The sequence below is a fragment of the Lissotriton helveticus genome, chromosome 3_2, assembly GCF_964261635.1.
Source record: "Lissotriton helveticus chromosome 3_2, aLisHel1.1, whole genome shotgun sequence".
In the NCBI taxonomy this organism is placed as follows: domain Eukaryota; kingdom Metazoa; phylum Chordata; class Amphibia; order Caudata; family Salamandridae; genus Lissotriton; species Lissotriton helveticus.
Genome location: NC_136062.1, coordinates 37,701,329 through 37,713,841, shown reverse-complemented (window position 1 = coordinate 37,713,841; position 12,513 = coordinate 37,701,329). Strand labels below are relative to the sequence as shown.

The 12,513-nt window shown below is 50.4% G+C and overlaps 1 protein-coding gene across 6 annotated transcripts in view; it reads right to left on the bottom strand.

The window, feature by feature from the left end:
• Positions 1 to 12,513, bottom strand: part of FAM227B (family with sequence similarity 227 member B) — a 3,234,040-nt gene that overhangs the window by 3,098,635 nt on the left and 122,892 nt on the right. For all 6 annotated transcript variants that reach the window (XM_078684781.1, XM_078684784.1, XM_078684786.1 and 3 more), the window contains exon 2: positions 2,243 to 2,296. In XM_078684781.1, the coding sequence (XP_078540907.1) occupies positions 2,243 to 2,293 (51 nt within the window). In that variant the 5' untranslated portion in view covers positions 2,294 to 2,296. The remainder of the gene's footprint in view (positions 1 to 2,242; positions 2,297 to 12,513) is intronic.

The window sequence follows — 12,513 nt, the reverse complement described above, 5'->3', positions numbered from 1 at the left end:
ATCATAATTGAAATAAAGAAAAAAATATCTCTTTCAAAGCATCATCACATTAGAGAAATGCAATGGAGTACAAGAGGCATAAAAAGTGGCAAAGTTTGAAGTTCACAATACACTTGATGTAATAGCTGGCACGTTAAACACACACATGCACGTTCTCTGGGGTTGAGTTGACAATTAACCAAGCTACCACAATTGAGCAAAAGATTAAACATACTTGACTCTGTGTAAGGGAACACGTTTCATTTTTAATTTTTAAAATGTAATTTATTGAGGTATTTATATAATGCATCACAGCTTGCAGTCCCTGTCTAAAAGCCGGTCCCCAGTTTCCTTACTACAGTTGAGTTGTGGTGTCTGTAGTCTCCTGTAACAATAAAATGACGTAGACGCTAAACTTTAATACGTGATCACAGCTGAGTTTTGCGGTCACAATGCCTCTGGCCAGAGCCACCAGACAAGGTGCGTTTCGTAACGTTATAAAGAAAGTCACAATGTTTGGCAGAGAGTACCTCATCACACTAAATGAGTAAAGGATGTGGTTAATATTGATTCTTCTTGTAATATGGCTGACAGTAGTCATTAGCCCTTCCTTAGTGTTCTTACCTACTTAGTCTCCCAGAATACCTGTGAGTGTTCTAACTTGTACCAGAGTGTTCTATGAGTGTCAGTTGAGGGTCTGGTCAGCTGGCGAGGTGTTGTACTCTGCTGTGTCCTACAATAAATCTACATGTAATCAACTAGAAGTATCCTGTCATCTATCACCATCCTATTTACAACATTTTGGCGACGAGGATGGGATACACTCAGGTACAAGTTAGAGCACTCACAGGTATTCTGGGAGACTGAGAAGGTGAAAACACTAAGGAAGGGCTAATGACTACTGTCAGCCATATTACAAGAAGAATCAATATACAACAGGATGCTTCACAAAGAACACAAGATTACACATAACTAGCTGGTCTGTTGGGTCATTGCCTAATAGATCAATTATCATGTATAGTATAGCAAATCTACTCAACAGGGCTGCTCTACCTCTACATTATTGCATATGTCTACATTTGGCAACAGCAGCTTAATGTTACTTAATGAAATTAGGAAGAATGATTCAAGTCAGCAGGTAGAAAGATTGATACAAGGACACTTTATTTAATATGAGACTTCTGTTGGAGACGCTACTTTTGTTGCTTTAACTCATCATCATACTTCATATAATGTACTATTAATATAATAAATCATATGGATGCTGCCTGTCTTTACTCAAAAATCCATTGTCCACGCCCTTATCACATCGAGACTCGATTATGGTAATATTCTTTACCTGGGGTCAAACAAGGCCGTGGTCAGTTAATACAGAATTCGGCTGCCAGACTTCTTTGCAGAATTCCCAAGGCCTCCCACATTTCTGGATACTTACGAGACCTACATTGGCTCAGGGGGGAGAGCTGTATCAAGCTCAAAGCCCTGAGCTATATGTTCAAAATCAAGGCAGGCACTGATCCCCAATACCTTCAAGCACTCGTCCGTCCCTATGTTCCCTCCCGCCACCTATGCTCTGAAACCGTGGGCAACTTTGTCGTGCCTAGGGTCAAACTCTCCAGAATGGGAGGAAGATCATTTTCCTACCTAGGCCCTTCCATCTGGAACACTCTACCTATTAACATTCGCAAAGAAACTGATTACATCCACTTTCGCAGAAATCTTAAGACCTGGCTTTTTGATCAATAACTTCATCTAAATGGCCCTCGAGTTCTGCTTTATGTCCACCCTGGCGCCGGGAAACCCTTTGTGGGTAGCTGAGCGCCTTACAAACCCAATAAATAAATAAATAAATAAATAAAGGGCCCCACTTAGACTATGACATCAACTCACTAGAGGATCACTTGGCATAGTTAAAGATCCCCACCTGCCTGGCGGGGAGCTCTATGATGGCTACCCCTCCCTAAATAGGGCGAGGCAAAAACTGTGACCTTGGACCTGTTGAGAACAGACTGCCGGGTCAAGGTTCTGCCTGTTGAGCTAGCTTAAATTCCGTCACCTGAAATTAAGAGATTCCCCTACCTCTAAACAGGTCAAAAGAACTGCAGTGTTGGAGGATGAGCATTTGCAGTTTTTGTTTTTGATGTCCCAGATAAACCACCTTTTAAATGACTCCCAAAGTCTCTTTTTGCTACTTTATGTATGGAATGCTCATTTGACTACTCCTATGCTCATTTTATCCATTCACTCAGGTACACTTACTCACCAAATGTTGAGCACGTAAGAATTCTTCAAAAGTACTTGCTGGTTTCTGCATGATCTACAAACAGACAAGAAAAATATCAGTTTGTCACTTGGAAATCTAAACTGATTCTTGTATTAAACAAGAAATGTATATTCTATCACAGGACTGCATGCCAATTTTTTAAATGACATTCTGAATTAAGAGATTTCTCACTGGAATAAAAAATGCCATGAAGCAGACAGAGATGTATACACTTAATTCTTAAGCGTTAACTGTAGGAAATTGGGTTTCTGGTTGGCAGACGTATGCACCCTGTCTAACAGGGAAACACAAGCCTAGTCAGGGGGAGTCAGATACACTCCATAATTTAACCTGTGCTCATCCTCTGGTAGCTTGGCACAGAGTAGTTTGGCTTACCTTAAAAGGCAATGTGTAAAGTATTTGTGCAACACTTCAAACAGTAACAGTGCAAACGCCACAAAAATACTTCACACCAGTTTAGAAATATATATTATGATTTTATAAATAAAACAAGACCAAAACAACAAAAATGAAATAAGTAGAAGTCCAGATATGGATGTTTAAAGATTAAATGCAAAAATAGCACTTAGAAGCAAATATCACTTCCAGAGTTAATTGGTCGCGCTGGACCGGGACAAAGACAAGAATTCAGGCTGAGCATGATAGAGCATGGACCAGATACAGGACCTACGCAGGGCCCACTGAACAAAGATCCTTAATCCTGGTGGCAATACGAGATGCGTTGATTTTCCTCACACAAGGATGGCGGTTCATTGGTTACGAAGACTAAGCACTGGTTCAGAGATGCGGTGGTTCTGAAGCTGATGCACTGGGTTTCTCCACACAAATGAAGGGATGTGCCGATCATCCTTCATCAGTGACAGCGATGCAATGGTTCCGATCCAGCAGTTCTGATGGCGATTTGCTTGTTCCAAGTGCAATGCACAGGTTCTGTTCCTGCGGCGATACGTCATTTATGTTCGGCGCAGCAGAAGATGCGTTGCTTTGCAGGAGAAAGTAAAACACCTGGGTTCACTTCTAGTGAACCAGGCACAGAAGCAGGGTTATAGACTTTGATGTCTCTGAGTCTTTGAAAAACAGGAGGGTTGTCAGATAGCCCTTGGAGTCATTCTGAGTCAGGGGATGTGGGTCCAGTCAGAGGGAGCAGCAGAGAGCACAGCAAGGCAGCGATCTTCCAGAGCAGTAGTACAGTAGTGCAGAAGTCCTCAGCACAGCAGTCCTTCTTCTTGGCAAGTTGATTTCAGGTTCAGAAATGCACTGAGTTAATAGGGTCAAAGCAAAAGTCCAATACTTATACCCAGTTGTGCCTTTGAAGTGGGGTGCCTTCGAAAGAAGGGTCTTTGTAGTGCACAGAGGTCCTTTCTAACCTACATTCATACTCACTACATTTGTGTGTGAAGGGCCCAGCATATTTCAGGTGTAAATCTGATGCTATGTCCTGCTCCTTTCTCCCTTCCTCCCAGGAAGATGTATGAAGTCACACCCAGCCTTCCTTTGTGTGGGACTTTCAAGAGGGAATACACAAAGTGAACTGTCACCCAGCCCAGCCAGTGATCAGAGACAGGCAGCAGGCACCAAATGGCTAAGAGCAGGAAAATGTCAAACTTTGAAAAGTGGCATTTTCAAAATGATAACTTCAAATTCAACTTTACCATTAAAGGGGATTTGTCATTACCATTCCAGAGGTACTAAACATGACTACTCCCCTTCGCTCAATTAGGAATCATATCTAATTAAATGTAATAAGGAATCCCCAATGTAAACACATGAGAGGGGTAGGCGTCTCAGTAGTGAAAAAACGAGTTTTGAAGTTTTTCACTACCAGGACATGCACAACATAAAAGTACATGTCCTACCGTTTGATTACACAGCATCCTATCCTAATGGCTACCTAAGGCGTAACTTAGTGGTAACTTATATGTGATAAAAAGGGTAGTTTAAGGCTTGACAATTGGTTTTAAATACTAAGTTGAAATGGCAGTCTAAACTGCACACACAGGCTCTGAAGTGACAAGCCTGAGATATGATTACGGGGCTACTTATGTGGGTGGCACAATCAGTGCTGCAGGACCACTAGTACCATTTAATTTACAGGTCCTGGGCACATGTAGTGTACTGTACTAGGGACTTACAAGTAAACTAAATGTGCCAATTGTGGATACATCAGGGGAGAAGCACTTGCACTTTAGCATTGGTTTATCAGTGGTAAATTGCTCAAAGTTCTAAGACCAACCAAAAGAATCAGAACAAATAGGAGGAAAGCAGGCAAAATGTTTGGGGGAAGACCACCCTAAGGATGTCAGGTTTAACACGTGCCTCGCCCCAGCTGAAAGTGGGGTGAGCTACCCAACCCTTTGGAGTGCTCATCACTAAGGCGGAAGAAGCAGGAAAGACCATCAGCATTGGTGTGGTCAACCCCAGGTCAGTGTTCCACCATGAAGTCTATTCCCTGTAGGAGGATGGATCACCTCAAAATTTGGGAATCTCATCCCTCATTTGGATTACCCACTTGAAGGGCCTGTGGTCGGTCTGAATCAGGAAGTGACTCTCAAACAGGAATCGTCTCAACTTTTTCAGTGCACGGACCACAGCAAAGGCTTCCCTTTCAATAGCACTCCACCTTTGTTTCTTAGGCAGAAGCCTCATTGATATGAAGGCTACAGGTTGGTATAGGCCCTCTTCATTCAGCTGTTATAGCACTGCCCCTCTGCATTGGTCTGAGGCATCTGTTTGTACAATAAATTCCCTGGGGAAGTGAGGAGCCATGAGTACAGCGGCTACGCACATGGCCTTCTTCAGGGAGTCAAATCCTTTTTGGCATGCGTTTGTCCCAATACCATTTTTGGCCTGCTTCTTCGAAATCCGCTTTGTCAAGGGGGCAACAATGGTGGCATAACCCTTGACAAACCTCCCATACTACTCAGTGAGGCCTAGGAAGGCTCTTACCAAATTATGGCCTCTATAGTTTCTATCTTGACCTGGGGGGGGGCTGAACTTAGCCCACACCACCAGGTGTCCTAAGTACACCACAGATCCCTGCCTTATCTTACTTACTGGTCTTGATAGTCAGGTCTGCCTGTTGCAGATCCTGAACCATTTCCTGAAAGAGGTTGTCATTCCAGCTGCTACTGAAGACAACTATATCATCCACGTAAGCAGCACTGAGGGCCTCCATGCCATCTAAGACCTGGTTCACCAGCCTCTGGAATGTGGCAGGGGCATTTTTTTTGCCAAAGGGCATTACCCTGAATTTATAATAGCCCTCAGAAGTGGAGAAGGCTGGTGTCTCCGTGGCCCAATCAGTCTATCGGTGCCCTGAAGTAAGGTAAAAACGTACTCACAAAGTGGGCAGCTCCTAGCCGATCAATCAGTTTATCAGCCCGGGGTGGGGCGAGCATAAGACATGGTGACTGAATTAAGCCCCCTGCAATCTATCCAGAACCTGACTTCAGGTGTAGCGCCCGGTAGGGCAGCTTCTGATATCAGCACCAGGGGCGAATGGTGGGTTCCATCACCCTCAATTCCAGCATCTTTGAAACCTCATCTTTGATGCTGCCCTCTCCTTATTAAACAGCCTGTAAAATGTATTCTTGACAGGGAGACTGACTCCTGTCCATACATCATGGGTACGCAGGTGGATAGTCCAAGGGTGAGGGAAAACAAAGTGGAGAACTGGCCCAGCAAATGGTGACAGTCCCTCTGCTGTTCAGAAGTCATGGTAGAGGAGAGGCTCACTCCTTTCATTGACCTATCCTTCTCCGTGGAGGCCAAGAAGTCGGAGAGAGGTTCACTCTCCTCTTCCTCCCCTCTATCTGTCACCAGCAGCATGCTGACTTAAGTCCTCTGAAAGTGTGGTTTGAGATGGTTTATATTGAGCACCCTCTGGGGATGCCTGGCTGGGGTCTTGAAATACACCAGGAAGGTAACCTCCCCCTTCTTCTCAACAATCCCATAGGTCCCAGTCCAACAGTCTTTGAGGGTCCTGAGCTCTACGAGTTCCATCACCGAACCTTTCTGTCCAGGTTGCAATTCAACAGGATGAGCTGTGTGGTCATACTGCTGCATCATTACCTCCTGAACTAGAGCACTGTGGGGCCTTGCCTGAGGTGGAGCGGGAGGTCGTTCCAGGCCTTGGCTGCAAGGTAGGAAAATAACCTTCTGTTCTGGTTTTGCAGATGCATGGGACAGTGGCCAGAGAGAGGCCAGAGAGAGGTCAGCTGATCGGAGGATGTAGTGTGTTTATCTAGGTACCTATATTGATACTCCTATTTCTGACCCTTGTCCGGTTATTAATTCACTAGTATCCATACAGCCCTCCTGCCTTCTAAATCCCAGGTACTGAACTGACTAACCCCTTACAGAGAATTCTTGAGTCAGATTCTTGGCAAAACAAACTTAACTTAAACTGCTACTTACTTACTCCCTTCCACGTATTAGGCATAGGTCAGGTACACCGGGGTAGGCCTAGTTAGAAGCACCAGTTGAGTACGATTAGTCAATGTATATATGTATGTATATCTTTTATCCATTTTAAAGTATCATATGGCTAAGAAACCATATCAATGCTTTTACAGTATTATTTTATAATCCTGCTTTTACTGTATGCACTTTACTTAACCTTAAGTATTGCAACTGTAGCGATTCATTTCTCTTGTATGAGAAAGAGACTGATCAATAAATAAACATCTTTTATTGAACACGCCCATCTCTTCTTTCTCTACAAACTGGTGGAACTAAGTATGCACGTACTGACTGAGTAAAATAGCTGTCTTTTGTTTTCACACGACTCTGGAGATATACTCTTGACTAGGGAGAGCAAAGTTGTCATGTTCTATGGTTGTCAGAAACTAAATCCCTTCTTGTCTATCCAGGGAGGTTAAACTCCTCCTCGCCTATTCGAGAAAGTTTCTAGTGAACTCTGAGCTAGCTGGCACACAAAACTTTAAGTCTAATATCGTCAGTAGAAGACCTAGTTAACCTCTGTCCTACGTCTATACTATTGAAGATATTATTCCAATGCGCAGAGCCTATTGGGAATATAGGAACTACACTACATGGCGCCCAACGGTTTGGTAAGGCGATAAAACTAACGCAAGGCATTAGAGTAACTCAGTCGTGCTTTTCCACACAGACCCTCTCTCCCATAAAACTCCAAAGACGTCTGGAGTGGGTCAAAGGTTAAATCCGCCAAACTTAGTAGGAGGAGACTCCTATGTATAGTTTTTGGTTTATTCAACGTTGAAGGATACACTGTTCCAAAATATTGTGCACCTAATCTTTGTTTCCGTGAAAACTTGATCTGCAACAAAAAACCTTCCTGTCAGTAAAATGTCAGACGGTGAAGGAGATAGGGAGACAGCTAGATTAGCAGCTCAACTCCTAGCGGATGACACAAGTCTCCTACAGCAAGACCCGGATGCAATACTCATCCCGGTCAGCATAAGAAAAACTATAACTTTAAAACTGGGGCGTGGCCACGGCGCTACCGAGCATGGACGCCTGAGCCCTGAGCTCCGGGTCGGTCTCGGAGATTATCCTGTTGAAAGACCCCCCCCCCGCGACGCCGACACTCGGGCTTGATCCCTGAAGGTCGCGGGACGCCCTGGCGCCGATCGGGAGTGAGCTGGGTCCCGTGGTCGCGGGGGACTGGACTCCTCAGCGGGAGCTGCGGAGGCGGCCGCCGGCCATCTTGCCTGGGCTGAGACTCGCGGCCGATCCCCGGCCTAGATTTTTGAGGGCCGCCGGAGATTGACCTGCTGCGGGCGGCTGGAGGACGACGCTGGCGGGCGCCCTGACCCAGAGTGCGAGAGGTTGCCTCCTGGGAGCCCGACACCTAGGATCCGGCGGGCCAGGCACCGGAGCAAGGAGTGCCGAGACGCTGGTGCTGTGAGGAGGTTTGGAGCGGGCGCCGGGGGCGGAGGCGCCCGGCAGCGGTAAGCGGCGCTGAGCCCGACTGGCGCTTTGACCCTGTGACGGCATCGGCAGGGCGCCGCCGGCCTGGTGTCTGGGGGTGTCGACTTGGCTGTGGAGCTGTTGGGCAATGGCGGCGCTGAGACTACACTGGTAGCCGTGAGGGCTGTGGGGGCCTGAATTTACCTGGAGGGGCCCCTCGTGACCCGTGGCGGACCTTGGCGGCAGCGACCCTGACACGGCGGATTCCTTGGGGCGGCCTTCTGGCCCTGGGGGAGCCCGGATCCACTCTGCTCACGTCCTGGACATTTACATTAGAAGCTGCCAGTGGGGACAGCCCGGGAGTGGCGTGAGGTTACTGGTGGCTTTGGCTGTTGGCTGCGGGGACCTGGAGCGGAGGGTGCCCCCTGGGGGTAGCGGGAGCCGGGAACTGGCTGTGCCAGCTGGATGCCCCCCCTTCCTCCTTTACCCTTCTCCGTGCTGGACCCTGCTCTCCCATCGGGTTTGCCGGCGGGCTCAGGACCTTGGCCCTCGTTGAAGAACAAGTTCGGGTAATCCTGTAGTGTTTGGCATCGACGCGGTCACTGGCTTGCCTCCATGGGGAAGCCGCGGAAGGGGGCGGGCGCAGCGCCACCGGACCAAGTTGAGGACTCCCTTGATGCCCTTGACCAGCAGCAAACGGGTGACCGGGCGGCAGGGCTGCAGCAGCAACAGATGGACCAAATTCTTAAGGCCATAGGGGACACGAGGGAGGCGTTGCACCAGGACATCGCCCAGGTCTCCACGAGCCTTGGCCTTTTGAAGGCGGATCATGGCAAGCTCGCAGACCGCGTCAAGGCCACTGAACTGGTGATAAAGACACTGGAACCGGCCCAGAAGGCATCGGATGTCGCATTGGAGGCCTTGACTCGCAGGGTGCAGCAGTTAGAGAGGAGAGCGGCTGACGCAGAAGGGCGCAACAGACGCAACAATATCCGCGTGGTGGGCCTGCCTGAAAATATTGAGGGGGACGATATGGTTGCGTACTTGGAGAACTGGCTGCGGGCCGTAGTGGCCCCTGAGGGCTTGACGCACTTCTACACCTTGGAAAGGGCTCACAGGGTCCCGGCTCGTCCCCGGGCTCCGGGTCGTCCTCCCCGGCCGGTGATAGCTCGGCTGCTCCATTTCAGGGACCGGGACCTTATACTGCGGCAGGCCAGACTGGCTGGTCCTTACAAGGTGGACAACGCATCTGTGTTGATCTTTCCGGACTACTCCCAGGAGGTTCAGCGCAGCCGTTTTTCCTTTGTCACCATCAAGAGAGCTCTCCGAGATGAGGGGGTGCAATATTCTCTGCTGTTTCCAGCCCGCCTGAAGGTGCTGGTGGATGGAGTGACGACGTTCTGTGATTCCCCGGATGACGCTTGGCAATGGTTGGAGCGGTATCGTGCGGGCAGGGATGGCTCGGGTGCTTGGACGGAGAACGCTGAGGCCCGGCCGAGACCGCGCAGGAGCAGGCGTAATCGGAGGAGAGAACAGGGCAGGAGATCCCCTTCGGCCTCACAGACTGCGCAGGAGAGGAGAGACGCTCTAAAGGCGGTGTCGGACATCTCCGGAGTGGTGCCTGAGACTCAGATGGTGGACACGGGCTCCAGATTGGGCTCGGATGAGGCAGAGCCGGGAGGCTCGGATGAGACTTCGGACAAGGAACCTGGGGGGCTGCCTCAGATCACACCACAGACTGCTGATGGCCTACTAGATGAGTGACTGCGGGACGCTGAGTAATGGACAATAAGGGGGTCTGCCGGTCCAGTGGGATGGACGCATTATGGGCGGATGGGGTCCTGCTCTCTGGGTGGATAGTACTGTGGCTGTGCTCTGCTCCCTGTGGGGGGTGCTGGGTCCTGGGCCTTGTTGATGGGGGGTGGTGCTGCCGGGGGGGGGATGTGGGAGGTATACTCTTAGTCGGGATCGACCTCTCCTGGTGGGACGAGTTTTGGCTGTCCGGCCGGCTGGTGGGTGGTCACCTCCTCGATCTCACGTAATTTGTGAGTCTCTGGTATTTACCAGAGTTTCCCTCGTACTCGGGGGTTGGGTTTGGATGGGTGACAACTGTTTGATGCCTGTTCTGGGGGTGGGTGGGGTGGGAGTTGGTTGGGGATGTTTTGGGATTGTTGAGTTTCTGGGTAAGGTCAGTGTGCCGATGAGACTGTGGGGGATTGGATTCTGCTATGTGCCCATTTATGGCGGCTAAATTGGAACTGAAGTGCATTACCTGGAATGTGCGGGGGCCCAACTCCATGAGGAAGAGGTATAAAGTACATGCATATTTAGTCCGGAGGGGGGTCCAGGTGGCTTTCTTACAGGAGACGCATTTAACTTTGGCAGAGGGACAGGTGCTGCAGCGGCATTGGAGGGGGCAACTCTTCTATACTACTTACTCTGCGTATGCTAGGGGGGTGCTAATTTGGGTACGGGCGGGTGTCCCCTTTCAGGCATTGACTACTAGAGTGGATCCGGATGAGAGGTTTGTGGCAGTGTTGGGGAGGCTAGATGGCCGGGATGTTGCGTTTTGCTGTGTGTACGCCCCTAATTTTGATCAGGCTGCGTTTTTCTCTGTGTTGTCAAGCCGGCTGCCGGATGTGCTTGTGGGCACGGTGTATATGGGAGGGGATTTTAACTCGGTGGAAGATGTTGAGATGGACCGTTCCCATCCGCCGCTTGCTCGGTCGGTGGTGTGTAGAGTGGCCAAGGCTCGGAGGGACTGGCAGGACCGCTGGGGACTCCAGGATGCGTGGCGGACGTGTCACCCCACGGATAGGGATTACTCATTTTATTCGGTACCACATGATTTGCATGTGCGTCTTGACGCCTTCCTCTGCTCGAGTGGGGCTCAGGAGCTTACGCGTGATTGTGAGTATCTGGCGCGGACGATATCGGACCATAACCCTTGCCTGCTCACGGTCCTCTGGACAAGGCAGCGGCAGCCGGTTCCCACATGGCGGCTGAACCCGCTGACGCTGGAGGACCCAGTTTTTCACGCTGAGATGCAGAATTGCATCGCGCGCTACTTCCTTGAGAACTCGGGAACTGCGTCTACTCGAGCAATTGAGTGGGACGCCTTCAAAGTGGTGGTGCGGGGCGCGTGCCTCTCGTCCTCGTCCGGGGTTCGCCGGACGCTGTTGGCTGATGTCACTCGGGGGGAGACCGCTCTGCGGCAGGCGGAGAGGAACAGTCGTGAGGCGGGCAGCAATAGAGAAGAAGTGTTGGAGGCTCGTGAGCGAGTGGCCACCCAGGTGGAGAGGCTCCGCTGCTATGACTACCGGGAATACATGGTCAGAGCGCATGCGGAACGGGATCGGGTCGGCACACTGCTGGCATGGTTGGCCAATCCTGATACTAGGGGCACGCCGATTTTGTCGCTAGCAACGTCGGCTGGGGGCACGGTCCATTCGCAGCTGGAGATTAACACTCAGTTCCGGGATTATTATGCGGACCTTTATCGGAGCCGGATGGCTGCGTGCCCTGCGGCACTGGATGCCTTCCTTGAGGAGGCCCAGTTGCCGCGGCTGGATCCAGAGCAGGGGGCCTCGCTTGGGGCGGCTATTACACAGGGGGAGATTAGGGCGGCGATTAAGCATATGGCCAGGAAGAAAACGCCAGGAGGGGACGGCCTCCCAGTGGAGTTTTATGCGGCGTATGTGGATCTCCTGGCACCTCGCCTGCATCAGGTCTATGGGGAGGCCTGGGAGCGGGGTAAACTGCCGGCGTCGGCGCGCGAGGCGATTGTAATCCCGCTGTTGAAAAAGGGTGGCCTCCCCACGGCTAGAACGGCGTATCGTCCGCTATCGATGCTCACGGTGGACTACAAGGTGTTGAGCAGGATCTTAGCGACGAGGCTAACTGCCCATATGTGCTCGCTGGTACACCCGGATCAGTCGGGCGTTATCCCCACCAGGAACACCTCGACGTGCATACGGCGCCTGATAAGGGTCATGGATGTTGAAGGGGAGGGTCCCACGGGGGCGGCCGTGCTGTCGGTGGACATTGAAAAGGCATTCGACAGTGTGGAATGGCCTTATTTATTCTGCGTCCTCCTTCGGTTCGGGTTGGGGGATGGCTTTGTCCGTTGGACGAGGTTTTTATATGAGTCGGCTACTGCTCGGGTCCGGACGGGCCGCTCTATATCCGCGGCATGCTTGGTCGGTCGGGGTACCAGACAGAGTTGCTCCTTATCCCCGCTCCTTTTCGCTTCGGCGATTGAGCCGCTGGCGGCGTGGGCCCGGCAGGGTCAGTCTTTTGACGGGGTACTGTCCCGCGGCGACTTGCATTATATCTCCTTGTATGCCGACGACCTCTTG